At 35.6% G+C, this 13,531-nt stretch overlaps 2 protein-coding genes across 2 annotated transcripts; both read left to right on the forward strand.

Moving 5' to 3' along the window:
- The first annotated feature begins 783 nt into the window (after positions 1 to 783).
- On the forward strand, positions 784 to 4,851 carry LOC149416281 (uncharacterized). Its single transcript, XM_089641937.1, has 4 exons — positions 784 to 794; positions 1,463 to 1,623; positions 4,438 to 4,590; positions 4,823 to 4,851. Exons 2-4 carry the CDS (start codon positions 1,470 to 1,472, stop codon positions 4,849 to 4,851), a joined length of 336 nt encoding a protein of 111 aa, XP_089498063.1. The 5' UTR covers positions 784 to 794; positions 1,463 to 1,469.
- Positions 4,852 to 5,054: 203 nt separating this feature from the next.
- LOC149416282 (uncharacterized) lies at positions 5,055 to 10,771 on the forward strand. The gene is made up of 3 exons (XM_089641938.1): positions 5,055 to 5,165; positions 5,247 to 5,733; positions 10,704 to 10,771. Exons 1-3 carry the CDS (start codon positions 5,112 to 5,114, stop codon positions 10,769 to 10,771), a joined length of 609 nt encoding a protein of 202 aa, XP_089498064.1. The 5' UTR covers positions 5,055 to 5,111.
- The last annotated feature ends 2,760 nt before the right edge of the window (positions 10,772 to 13,531 follow it).

The following is a 13,531-nucleotide window of genomic DNA, read 5'->3' on the forward strand; positions in this document are numbered from 1 at the left end:
TTATATTTTTAATCTCTAATTCTACGTTATAGTCCTTCACATGTTAAGCCCACGCCCATTTATATTCCCATACTTGTGGTTGTTATTGGTAAGTACTGATGCTTATATTCATCGCTATTAATTCTGGTAGCTACCGTTATTCTAAATCAAACTGAGTGACCAATTTCCTTTAATTTGTTTTATAGAATTCTCAAATGCACAACGGCGCTGTGTTCAAAGCAACTTATCTTAACTTACACCAATCGGTACCTAAGTTAGGAAATCCATTGGCATTTTGCTTGAAGAACTTTAAAATGTGAATTGGACGTCTACCATTTTTAAGTGTTTTGCAAGAATATCAAATATCGGTAATCAATATTCTGTTAATAGTATACCTAATGGCGAACACAACGAACGGTTTACTGGTATTATACAATCTACAGCGGCATTGTCACTTCTATGAGCGTATTATATTCTTTTGCTATTCCAATTATAAACGACAATCTAAAATATTACGGATTACGGCACCGGCCTATTCATACCGCTAATTCCTATTATAAACGTTCCTTGAAACGTCGCGCGCCCGCACGCTTGTTTTGGGGCAATTCTGACTGATTTAGTTCTAATGTGGAGCAAGAGAGTCAATTTTTTTTTGTAATTTTCGCTGTTTTGTTTTCACTATTTCATTTTCATTATTTTTGAAATCATTTTTTCAGATGCGACTATAGCAAAATAAATAAATATAAAGATAGATTGAGTAAGATAATGTCTATGATTTCATTATTGTTGTCTATGCATAAATATCATTTTTTGACGTATGCTTCCTTTACTGCTAGTGATTTCATCCTGTTTTAAATCTCTTTACATCGATATACATTATGTTCCACTGTTCAGCCCACGCAGTTAAATTTATAATTTCATTCTTGTGATTGCTGTTGATTATTACTGATGCTTATATTCGCTATTCATTTTGGTAGCGCCCGTTATTCCAAATCAAACTGAGCGACCACTGTCCTTTAATTTGTGCTATGGAATACTTAAATTTACAATTGCGCTGTCTCTAACGCAACTTATCTTAACTTACGCCAATCGAAACCTAAGTGAGAAAGTCCGTTTTTTTTGAAGAACTATAAACTGTCAATTAGACGTCTACCATTTGACAAGAATTTCAAATATCGATAACCAATATCCTGAAAAAAATATAATGGCGGACGCAATGAAATGTTTGCTGGTTTAACTTTAGATATGGATAAAGTATATATTGAGTTATCCGAAGATTGTCGGCAATTCCTCTCAACCGATTTCAAATGTCGACTTTAAAGTGAAGATAGTCACAGATCTTATTTTCAATATGCGTTTTGCATACAATATCTTTTTTTTTACAGAATATTCTGAACACATTAAAATAATAGTTCCGTTAAAACTATGTTATTTTTCAGGTTTATTTCATTGGGCTTGTACTAATTATCAAATTCTTCCACAGCAGAGCCATGGATATACAAAATCCGGATACAGTTTTCATAAAGACGGAACCAGGGCCCCAAGAAGAAGGTGGAGGTGAAATACCGTATACGGATATGGATTTTGACGTCCCAGATGTAAAGATGGAATGTTGGAAAAGTGCAGAGACTTCTCGGACTGCCAGTTAGTTGCATTGCATATGTAAAAAAAATGATTTTCGGAATCCCAGTTCGTTTTGAATTGTCATGCAGGCAGGACATATGCTTGTACACAACGTCCTCTCTTACCGTACATACATATATTTGGCATTTTCATATAAAATGTGTTCTTGATGGAAACAGCCAAACTATACGCTTTCAACTTGATGAATTGTTTTTGTGATTTCCGCACTAAAGTCAATACTGCTCCCCACCATGTGGAGAGTATTTGTGAGGCTGATGGTAGAATGGATGGAAAGAGGTAGAGAAGTGGAACCTGAGAAGCACCTGGCTTTTCAGATGTGGTCACTTAACACGGCCACGTTTCATTTGAGAATTGTGTTCATAGGAATATATCTATAAAGATTTTGAATATATACAGGGTGTATCGGCACGTACCCGACAAACTTTAACCAGCTATTCCTTAGCACATTTGGAGTAAAAAATGTTATGGGCACTTTGCTGTCCGGTAACATTTTTTTTCTTTTAAAAACAAAAAATAAATAAAATTTCCACACTCCGTTACTGCCCCCATTATAGGGGTAAAGTACTTGGCAACGCCGCGCTACTGTCACATCTTTCACACGTATTCTGTCTCAAGTCCCGTGTGGGCTGTTATAAGCAAGTGTGTCGAAAACCATCTTCGCTCTTTCCTACACACTAAATAATAATAGTTAAAAATGAGACGAATGAAGCCATACCATTGTTATTGTAAAAGCGCGCCAATACGTAAGTATACAACGAAACTCGAATAAGAATTGCCAGGTGGGTTTTTTAATCGCTTTAATCTGACTTCAAACAATAATTAAACACGTAAGAATTTATTAAAATATTTCCAAGTATTATTTAATATAATATTACAGTACAGTACTTTGAACCTTCGCAATAAATTTATTTGATTTAACGTTTAGTTTGTAGAACTCCATTTCAATTTAGAGATTTTTTAAAATTTTTAACAGTCTTATTATTAAATTTATAAAAACAGTGTTTTTATAAACAAGTTCTGCTAGTTGTAATTATTATTACGCGTGACAGCTGTTTCACCTTCTGACGGCATTATCAAACTGTGGTGAAGCCACTTACAGACGACGTAAGTGATAACTTTCTATTTTTATTATCCTGGCTTTATTGATTTCCGAGTAAATTGTCGTAAATTATTATTTGCTAATTCCTATTATTGCATTGTTTAAAATTTCACTTAATGTCGTTGGTATTTCCAACTGATGACTCAGGGGTTTATTTCCCTGAATAATTAAGTATTTTGGGGTCTAATTATTATGCATTTCATTACATCCGATAATCTACACAATTTTTATGTTGAATTGGGGTAAGTTTTATGGCTAAGGGAAGGAGTGGAAGGTGAGGAAGTACCTGGATATTCAGATCTGGTCACCAAATACGGCTAGTCATTTCAAGCAACGTTTAAATTCTGAATTAATTAATCAATTACGAAAAAGCGTGGGGTTAAGAATATTTTTTTAAATTATAGTTGTAATTTATTGTCGATTTTTTAAAAAATTTGAGATATTTTAAATAAAATTTAATAATTATTATGTAAATAAATTAGCAATCTGGCAGCATTCATTTGCAGGTGGTCAATCCAATGCAGTCATGACGTTTGTGTGAGTGCTTTCCTTTGTGTGAGTGTGTTGCGCAGCAGTTTTATATGAACCGTTTTTTGATTCATCGGGATTGTTTTTAAAACTATACATTCTTTGTACCTTCAAATTAGTGGAAATAAACTTAAGTGTGTCAAGCTGCTCGTTATATTCCGGTAATTCTGGAAGGCTTTTAACATAAGCAATAATATTCATAAATCACATTCCGCGAAGTTGTAAATAACTAAATTTATTAAAAAATATACGTTGTAGGATAGCCTAGCAAGTAACATGTTGACAGAGCACTTACGGTGATTTAAAAAACAACGGCGCTGTTCAAATAATCCAATTATTATTATTGATAAGTACCTAAGTGAGGAAAATTGTTTTTAAAAGTGCTCAGAATTATTGGACTTCGATTATAAATTCAGGAAATCTACTAATTAGTTTCTTAGTTTCAAAATTATTATTTATACTATTTTTTCAATTTTCAGTTTCAATAGTATACTATTTAATACGTGAAACGCGTAAGAGGTGAAACCAGAGCATTCCAGAGGTGAAACAATTTAGATACAAAAATAAAACTGATGTGTACAATACAAGAAGACAATCAGTGATTCGCATACGAAAAATGTGAATAATCATTATTGTTAAATAAAATATTTATTTTCTGGTACTGGATTATGTAATACGGGCTTCGTTCGCAGCGACACGCGAGCAGTTGCGACGTTGGTTTCAAACTTTGACAAAGGATAAAACAGTGGTGACATGTGGTGAAAATATGTTTGATTAATTTTTTATTAAAAAAAAACGTTACCGGACAGCAAAGTGCACATAACATTTTTTACTCCAAATGTGCTAAGGAATAGCTGGTTAAAGTTTGTCGGGTAAGTGCCGATACACCCTGTATGGAGTTATATTTTATCCGTTTTTTATGTGTGTTAAACCAGGCGATACTGAGCGTATCTCAAGAAAGTTAAAAGTGGGATTAACTAGGCGGAAGGTGCTCAAAAGCAAATGGTTTTCCGTTCTTGAAGCATCGGTTCCTGAAGCAGACATCTTGGGTCATTCATATTTCTTAAATTAACCTTAAATTTTCTTATCCAAATTCACGCTTCTACATTGTTTATCGATGCTTCCTTCAATCTTAAAAAAAACCTTATATTATAATTCGATGTTCAACATACTTATTATTTTTCTAGGTAGCTTTAATGTGGAGAGTGATACCATCAAGGCAGAACTAGGAGCCCGAGCAGAAGATGAAGAGAGATTTCCTTACATGGAAATCGACATATACCTGCCAGATGTTAAAAAAGACTGCTTAGAAAACTTTGAAAGAATTACCCATACACCAGGTAAAACCGATATAAAACCACAGACTCACAGTGGAGAAAAAACTTTTTCGTGTTGTTTGTGCAATGCTTCATTTTCTCAAAAGAGTAGTCTGACGAGCCACATGCTGACTCACACTGGAGAAAAACCTTTTGCATGTTCCGAGTGCAACTATTGGTGTACTTTAAAGGGAAACTTGACGGTACACATGCGAATTCACAGTGGAGAAAAACTTTTTTCATGTTCCGCGTGCAGCTATTCATGTACTCGAAAGAGCAGCCTGACGAACCATATGCTGATTCACACTGGAGAAAAATCTTTTGCGTGTTCTTTATGCAACAATTCATTTACTCAAAAGAGAAGTCTGTCCAGCCACATGCTGACTCACACTGGAGATAAACCTTTTTCATGTTCTTTGTGCAACTATTCGTGTACTATAAAGGGAAACTTAACGGTACACATGCAAACTCACACTGGAGAAAAACCTTTTAAATGCTCAGAGTGCAACTATTCGTGTACTTTAAAGGGAAGTTTGACGGTACACATGCGAACTCACAGTGGAGAAAAACCTTTTTCGTGTTCTTTGTGCAACGCTTCATTTTCTCAAAAGAGGAGTCTGACGAGCCACATGCTGATTCACACTGGAGAAAAACCTTTTGCGTGTTCTTTGTGCAACAATTCATTTACTCAAAAGAGAAGTCTGTCCAGCCACATGCTGACTCACACTGGAGAAAAACCTTTTTCATGTTTCGAGTGCAACTATTCGTGTACTGTAAAGGGAAACTTGACGGTACACATGCGAACTCACAGTGGAGAAAAACCTTATTCATGTTCTTTATGCAACTATTCATTTACTCAAAAGAGAAGTCTGACCAGCCACATGCTGGTTCACACTGGAGAAAAACCTTTTAAATGCTCAGAGTGCAACTATTCGTATACTTTAAAGGGAAGTTTGACGGTACACATGCGAACTCACAGTAGAGAAAAACCTTTTTCGTGTTCTTTGTGCAACGCTTTATTTTCTCAAAAGAGTAGTCTGACGAGCCACATGCTGACTCATACTGGAGAAAAACCTTTTTCATGTTCCGAGTGCAAATATTCATTTACTCGAAAGAGCAGCCTGACGAACCACAAGCTGATTCACACTGGAGAAAAATCTTTTGCGTGTTCTTTGTGCAACAATTCATTTACTAAAAAGAGCACTCTATCCAGCCACATGCTGACTCACACTGGAGAAAAACCTTTTTCATGTTCTTTGTGCAACTATTCGTGTACTATAAAGGGAAACTTAACTGTACACATGCGAACTCACACTGGAGAAAAACCTTTTAAATGCTCAAAGTGTAACTATTCGTGTACTTTAAAGGGAAGTTTGACGGTACACATGCGAACTCACAGTGGAGAAAAACCTTTTTCGTGTTCTTTGTGCAACACTTTATTTTCTCAAAAGAGCAGTCTGATGAGCCACATGCTGACTCACACTGGAGAAAAACCTTTTTCATGTTCCAAGTGCAAATATTCATGTTCTCGAAAGCAGTTTCTGACGAACCACATTTTGACACACCACACTTAATATCAGTAAAACAAAATATTTGACGTTTTATAAACATCCAGTAGAGATCGGACGGATGGCTTTATTCCCAAATTATTTAAATTCCCAGCAGTTGATGGTATGAAGAACGTAATCAAGTTTTATCATGCCTATCTACTACTATAACACACTTTAAAAACGTCTAATATCTTTAGTAGAATATAATTTGACTGTATCCAAATTTTCCCAATACGGAATCGGTAATATAGATAGGACGTTTCCCGATAAACTTTTAGTAAATTCGTAATCGTGACTATACTTTGGTTTCTTGTTATAGTATAACATCCGTGTTTTTTTATTTGTTCGCTTATTTCTTCTTAGCTTTCCATCGAAGTTTGATAGGGTTTTCACTAACATGTAGAGAATTTCTTACGGAAGTATATGTTATGTACGTATATAGATATTATATTTATTGAAAGTAGAGAAAAGTTGATCATTGCCGGGTCAAAAGTTGATCAACCACACGTCAGCTAGTTATAATTATAAATATATTTCCAAAAATAAGTAACCGAACAAGATCACGTGGCAACTTAGAAATCCCGACACATAAATTTTTGTAATGCACTCCTATATAAAATCAAATCTGAAAAAAATTATAAACCTTTAAATTACAAATAAAACAACTTCTTGATCAACCAAATAATAATTATAAGTTTTGATATAATTTTTTTATGTATCTTTTAATTACAGGTACATATTAGTAGTAATTGATCAAATTCAAATTTTAATCTTTCATACTCAGTATGTAATTAAATATTTATCTTCATCATTAATTAACAAAAAAAATGTATTTTTCTTTTTTTACCATATCCTCTTGAAATATTATATCAGCATTCGAACCACCAACAGCTTATTGTCGCAATTTATTATGTACCTTCGCTTGCAATATTATCAGCTCCGTTTACTTTCTTTCTTTTCTTTACCAATGTATATTGTAATGGCACTAATCCCCAACTCAAACACGAGAAACCTTTTTCTCGTGTTTGAGTTGGGTAGTTACGTTAAAAAGAAAACCTTTTTATTGTAATTAGTTTTTTAAGTATAACATATTTATGTTTTTATATTAAAGAAATATATTTTAATATTTTAAATAAAAAAAAATTACATTGTGTTTTTTTTTATCGGTTAGTGGATTCGGTTTCAATCTTTATTCGGTGTCAGTATATTATGATCTCCTTATGTTGAATGAGAGTGGGTTTTTTTTTTGTAGAGTTTCGTACCATTGAATGCGAAGCTAATTCTTTCAGGAACTTCCAAAAGAAAATTCATAAGGGCTTTTGGGGTTTTAACGAGTTGATTTTGATATTTTGTCATTTGCACTTCCCCATTTGATAATTCAGTATTTCAAGAGCGATTGTCAAAGAACATGAGGATTTCTTTAGATGTCTTTTTCACTTAGGGCATTCTGATGGTTTTTAAGAAATAACTTTTAATATAAAATTTTATTATAAAAATAGTTTTTTTTGTTATTTGTTATTGGCGTGTACTGCCGTGTTGCGCTAAATTCTTCTTTAGCCGACGTTTTGGACATCATAGTAGTGTCCATCATCAGGGCAGATGTGTTATCTGAGGGTGATTTTTTTGTTTGTTTTGATTTTATGGATTCTTTCGTAATCCTCTAACTAGCTAGGGCTTATAGCAATACCCTTTCATATTTCTAACTAACTAGTGCTGCGGCTCATTTGACCTTATTACTATCACCATCTGATGGTTGTATTTACTTTTTATTTTATTTTATTTTATTTGGAAAACCAACAGTTATAATCATTACAAGGTATGGTGTAGTAAGTGTTAAATTATTTAACCAATAATAGGTTTTCACTAAGGTATTTTAATTATTTAGTGAACATATATAATATTTATGTTAGAAAAAAAGTTACAATTAGCCTATAGGGATGGGATGGCGGAAGGGAGGGGGATGGGATGGATCTAGTCTGTGTAATGTGTAACATGTACGTATGTGTATTAATAAAAACATAATAATGATAATATAATTATTTATTGATTTTAGGTTTGAAATTGTGGGGTGCTGAGTTAAATAAGTCTAATTTACTGTGTGAAGTATTAAAATTGTATGAAGCACGGTGAATAAAAGCATTTTGTTTTGAGTTAGTGTTACATTGAGGGATGTTTAATGGGTGATTTTGTCTGGTTTGTCTGATGGGTACTCTTAATTGAATTCTTTCTAGTAATTCCGGGCAATCTATCACAGAGGTGGCAATTTTTTGTAAAAATAGTACGTCTGCGGAGTTTCTACGACTTTCCAGTGACGAAATCCTGAAAAACGCTGCTGACTCCTCGTGACTCAGATGAGGACGATAGGCCCGAAAATCAAGGTATCGTAGAAAACGATATTGCACTTTCTCAATCCTTTCTATGTGTGATTTATACCTGGGATTCCAGACTTGAGAGGCGTACTCCAGAGAACTGCGTACATACGCAAAGTACAGCATTTTCATGGTATTTACTTTTTTTAAATTTTTGCAAGTTCTGAGTACAAAGCCAAGTACCTGGGAAGCTTTTGCAACCATGGATTCGATATGGCGCTCAAAAAGTAATTTTGAATCTAACACTACTCCTAGATCCTTAGCCTCTGTCATTTTGCTCAGTATTGTGCCGTTAAGGGAGTAATTAAAAGAAATGGGATTTTTATTTCGGGTGAAGCTGATGGTGCCACATTTTTTTACATTTATTTGCAGGTTGTGTTCTGCACAATAAATATTTAGGCGATTTAGATCTTCTTGCACGCGGGTACACTCATTGATACACGTGACAGGGGAGAATATTTTCATGTCATCTGCGTATAATAAAGTTCTGGAGTGGTGAAAACATTTCCCAATGTCATTAATATATATATTAAAGAGTAATGGTCCCAATAATGACCCCTGGGGTACTCCCGACGGCACGGTTTCCCAGTTCGATTTATAGCCACCGACAACTACTGCTTGGCTACGGTTTTCAATATAGGACGAGAGCCATCTGAGGAGGTCTCCGTGTACACCGATTTGTAAAAGTTTTCTCAGCAAGATATCATGAATAACTAAATCAAAAGCTTTGCTATAATCTGTATATATTGCATCTACCTGTATACGCTGATCCATGTTATCTTGTAAGAATTCGGTGAATGCCGTTAAGTTAGTGGTTGTAGATTTCCCCCTCATAAATCCATGTTGGTTATTATTGAGTGACGTTCTCAAGGCCGAAAACATCTGGTCATACACAATTTTTTCGAAAACCTTACTAAAGATGCAAAGCTTTGAAATTGGCCTATAATTTTCGACGTTAGATTTTTGGCCATTCTTGAAGATGGGAGTTACAAATGCCGTTTTCCAAGTGTTTGGGACTATTCCCTCTTTAAGGAAGCGACTAAAAATTATGAATAGCGGTTTAGATAGGCTGCGGGCACATTTGTTTATGAAGAAAGGGGGAATTTTATCTGGGCCTGCGCCTTTTTTGAGATCTAAATCTTCAAGGTGTTTCTGTATATGATGCTGGTCGACTTCAATATTATTAATGCTAGCAACACAGAGCTCTTTGGGGTTGTCCGGTAGGATCTGGATGTTTCGAGCATTATTGTTGTAGACAGACATGAAATATTTAGAAAATAAGTTACAGATGGCAGACCCATTTTCAGCTTTTTCGTTTTTAAATGTCATAGTGTTCGGAACACCGTGGGATTTGGAGTTGGATTTTATGTAATTCCAAACTTTTTTTGGGTCGGAGGATATATCACGTTCGATTTTTAATAAGTAAATATTGTGGCATTCCCAATTAAGTTTTTTGAGGCGTGATCTTAGTAAAGAGAAAGTGGCGTAGTCAGATGGGTTTTTGTATATCTTAAACTTTTTAAAGTATTTGTATTTTTCTGATGTCAATTTAATGAGGGCCGAATTATACCATGGCGGGTATTTAGAATTCCTATATAGTTTTTTGGGAATGTGTGCGTCTATAAGATTATTTAATTGTGAATAAAAAAATTTTAATGCCGTGTTTACATCACCAATCGAAAGGAGCTCATGCCAGTTTACCTGGTCGAGACATGTATTAATTTGTTCGTAATCACCGCGCCTAAAGACGTAACCGCTTCTTAGTTCCTCCACTAGTGGATCGGGTTCAGAAAATGAAACTTCTATGATTAGTGAGGTGTGATGAGGGTCTTCTGAAATTAATGGTTCATCACATGCAGAGACCGTGACGAAGTCATTACATAGGACGAGATCAAGAAAGTGACCGTTGGTATTTGGAATTCCATTATATTGGCGCAATCCAGAAAAATGCATGCAGTCTATAAATGATGTGCTAACAGGCGATAAGCGATCACTGGGTATAAAGGACGTGTTATTGGGAGACTTATTCCATGAAATGTCAGAGAGGTTGAAGTCACCTAGGATAATGAATTTGTCTGAGGGAAATTGCAACGTAAGTGCAGAAATTTGGGTGAGGAAGCTTTCCATATTTTCACGATATGTTGGTCCTTTAGGGAGGTATACACAGCATATGTGAAGATTTGTGTGTTTGGATCCCTTGGATTCTAATGATATCCAGATGTCCTCAGCTCGCGAATGCCACCCTGGGCGCTCGTGAGCTACCAGTTCACGACGAACAGCGACTAAGATACCCCCGCCCAAGCGCTGCCCTGTGCAAGCGTAGTCCCGATCTCGGCGGTGTACATCGTAGCGATCATCAAATAACTCTTCGTTGCAGATGCCATCAACAAGCCACGATTCGGTCAGAGCGATAACGTCATACTCGTTGGATCGAACTGCCATCAGCAATGTGTCAGTCTTTGTGCGTAGCCCTCTTACGTTTTGGTGATATATATTTAATTTATTTAGAGTCATTGGACCGAGAAAAATCGATAATTAAGTTTGTAATTATTTTTATATAATTCCCAAATATTTTTGCAAAATGTTTAAAGAACGAAAAGTGTGTTAGTATGAATAGATCCTTAGGGTAGGTGATGGGGATGAGGGAGGGAAAGGTACATTTAGAGTAATATAAAACATTAAGAATAGTTAGTTGAAATACGATAAATTTGAATGGTCTTATCTTGAGGCTTGGCTCGGCTGAGGGCCTGCTGCATCTCCTCGGTTGGGTCCTGTGGCCGGAGGCTCGCGGTCCATCTTCTTCAGGTCTGCCTCCTTTGATATTATGATGGGCGCTGATGACGTATTTCGTCGAGCGTGAATTATGCAGTTTTTTGACCATACAAACTGAAAACCCTTTTGTTTCGCGAGAAGCCTTGCGCGGTAAAATAGCTGTTTGTTTATGCTAGTGAGATGGTCACCTACATAGACGTTTTGCGGGAATCCCGTAAATCCTAATTCCGTCGAGGAGATCCCTTTGCGGTCTTTTACCGCCTGCAGAAGCTGGTTTTTTAAGTTTCGGCTGGTAAATTTCACAACTATTGATTTTGTTTTTATCTTCCCAGTCTCGCGGCCTCTGGGAGCAACACGTGTTACGAACTCCATGTCCCTTTCGCCGATATCCACGTTGCTCAGACTAGCGATTTTTGAAATAATGGTTACTAAGTTTTCACCCTTCTTATCCGGGATACCCCTTATTTCTAGGTTTTGCAGTCTTGCCCATTGGTCCTTTCTGTTTGATTCCTCGACCATGTTACGTACTTCTGTTCTCAGGTGGGAGACTTCTGCCTCCAGATGTTCGACTTTTTGAAGTCGATTTTCCATATCGGCAATCTTGTTTCCGAATGTTGCTACATCATGGTGACAGCTCTCAACCGACTTTTGAACGCCTTGTACTTCTTCACGGAGGATTTTAATATCGTCGTGCAGTGCCTTGAATGACGACAAGTCCATCTGAATCCTTTTGATATCTTCCATAATGGTGGTCAGATCGAGGACGCCGACGGCAATATTTGAAGATTTGCACCTGCTGCATCGCCAAGTACTTCTCAGGTCCAGTTTCAGCTTTTTATAATTTTCTTCCGACGTACCTCCACACTTGTAGTGCAGATTTTCTTTACAGGACGAGCATTGCACGCCTTGAGTTATAGAGGATTTGCACACGCCACAGTTCATTTTTAAAAATGATGTATTTATTTATTATTATATTAAGTATTTATTTATTTCGATATTATTTCAAAATGCGACCTCTATGTGGTGAATAAACTAACAGATCTGCAGTATTTTGTTTTGGTAATAATGTTATTTGCATGCAGACACAGATGGCGTTAAATAATCGTAAAAAATAAATAAATTAATAATGTAATGCTTTTATTTATTAAACAGATCTGATTTAAGCACTAGACGTGAGTATTTATTTTATCAATATTTATTTTTAATTTCACTGTATTTTTAAATGTCTTTAGGAAAAATATTATTTACGTGGGTAGAGTAACAAAAAATATTGATACGCTTTGTTGTAACTGTTTTTGTTTAATATTCACTATAAACGACAGAATTCACTTGTGCAACGTCACTAAAAACAACAGGTTTCTACTGCTTAATATTAAATATCACTAATTTATGATTAATGTTGATGTTTTTAGGCAGTTTGGTTATTTTTTACGGGAGCGAAGTAAAGACGTGACCGTTGTCGTAGATATTGTATTGTAGTGAAGTGTATATGACTATATTTACTTGACTGATTTTATGTTACATTAATGAGTTTTATGAGGAAAAATTCTTAACTGGATAAAAAAACCTCATACAAATGACAAGAAAAAGAAAAACAATAAGTTCTGAACTTTTAACGCTTTTTTACCTTTGTGATTTACTGAATGTAAATATTTCATTTTTTCATAATTTGGCTGCGTCCTTTACGCTTCCGTGGTTTTGCACATCTACCTGCGGGGAGAAAATAGTATTTGGGAGAAAAACATTTAGTTATATTAAAAAGGATACTTTGCGCTAATAATCATCGTCCTCTTCTTCTAATTCTTCACTGGCGATGTCGTCATTCTCAAGGAACTTCATGATGAGGTGTTTGGACATCCTCTGTTTGTAGTTGAAAGCGAGATCCGCTGGCGAGTTATAATTACCCAGCGCTTTAATTAACGGACTATCCGGGTTCAGAGTGTTGTAGAATCGTGATGTGAGTTGGTATGGGTGCTCCTGTAATGTAGGTATATCTTCTCGTTCGTGTATCCTTTTGAGGTTTGTGTATCGTTGTGTGTTGTAGGCGATTTTTATGCATTTGTTTTGAGTAACTTGAAGTTTGTTATATGTTGTGTACGCAATGTTTCTCCAAACCGGTAAAGCGTACGTTAGCGCCAGGCGTATTAGGCTGAGGTACAGATGTATTTTCTTTCTCTTAGCTAGCGAGCTCTTTCTGTTGAATATTGGGCTTATCGATCCTATTGCTTTCTGAATTTTCGCCGTCGCTATGGCGATGTGAGCTTTCCAATTCAG

Source organism: Hesperophylax consimilis, chromosome 17 (genome assembly GCF_061612785.1).
Source record: "Hesperophylax consimilis isolate HC1 chromosome 17, BYU_Hcon_1.0, whole genome shotgun sequence".
Taxonomy (NCBI): Eukaryota; Metazoa; Arthropoda; class Insecta; order Trichoptera; family Limnephilidae; genus Hesperophylax; species Hesperophylax consimilis.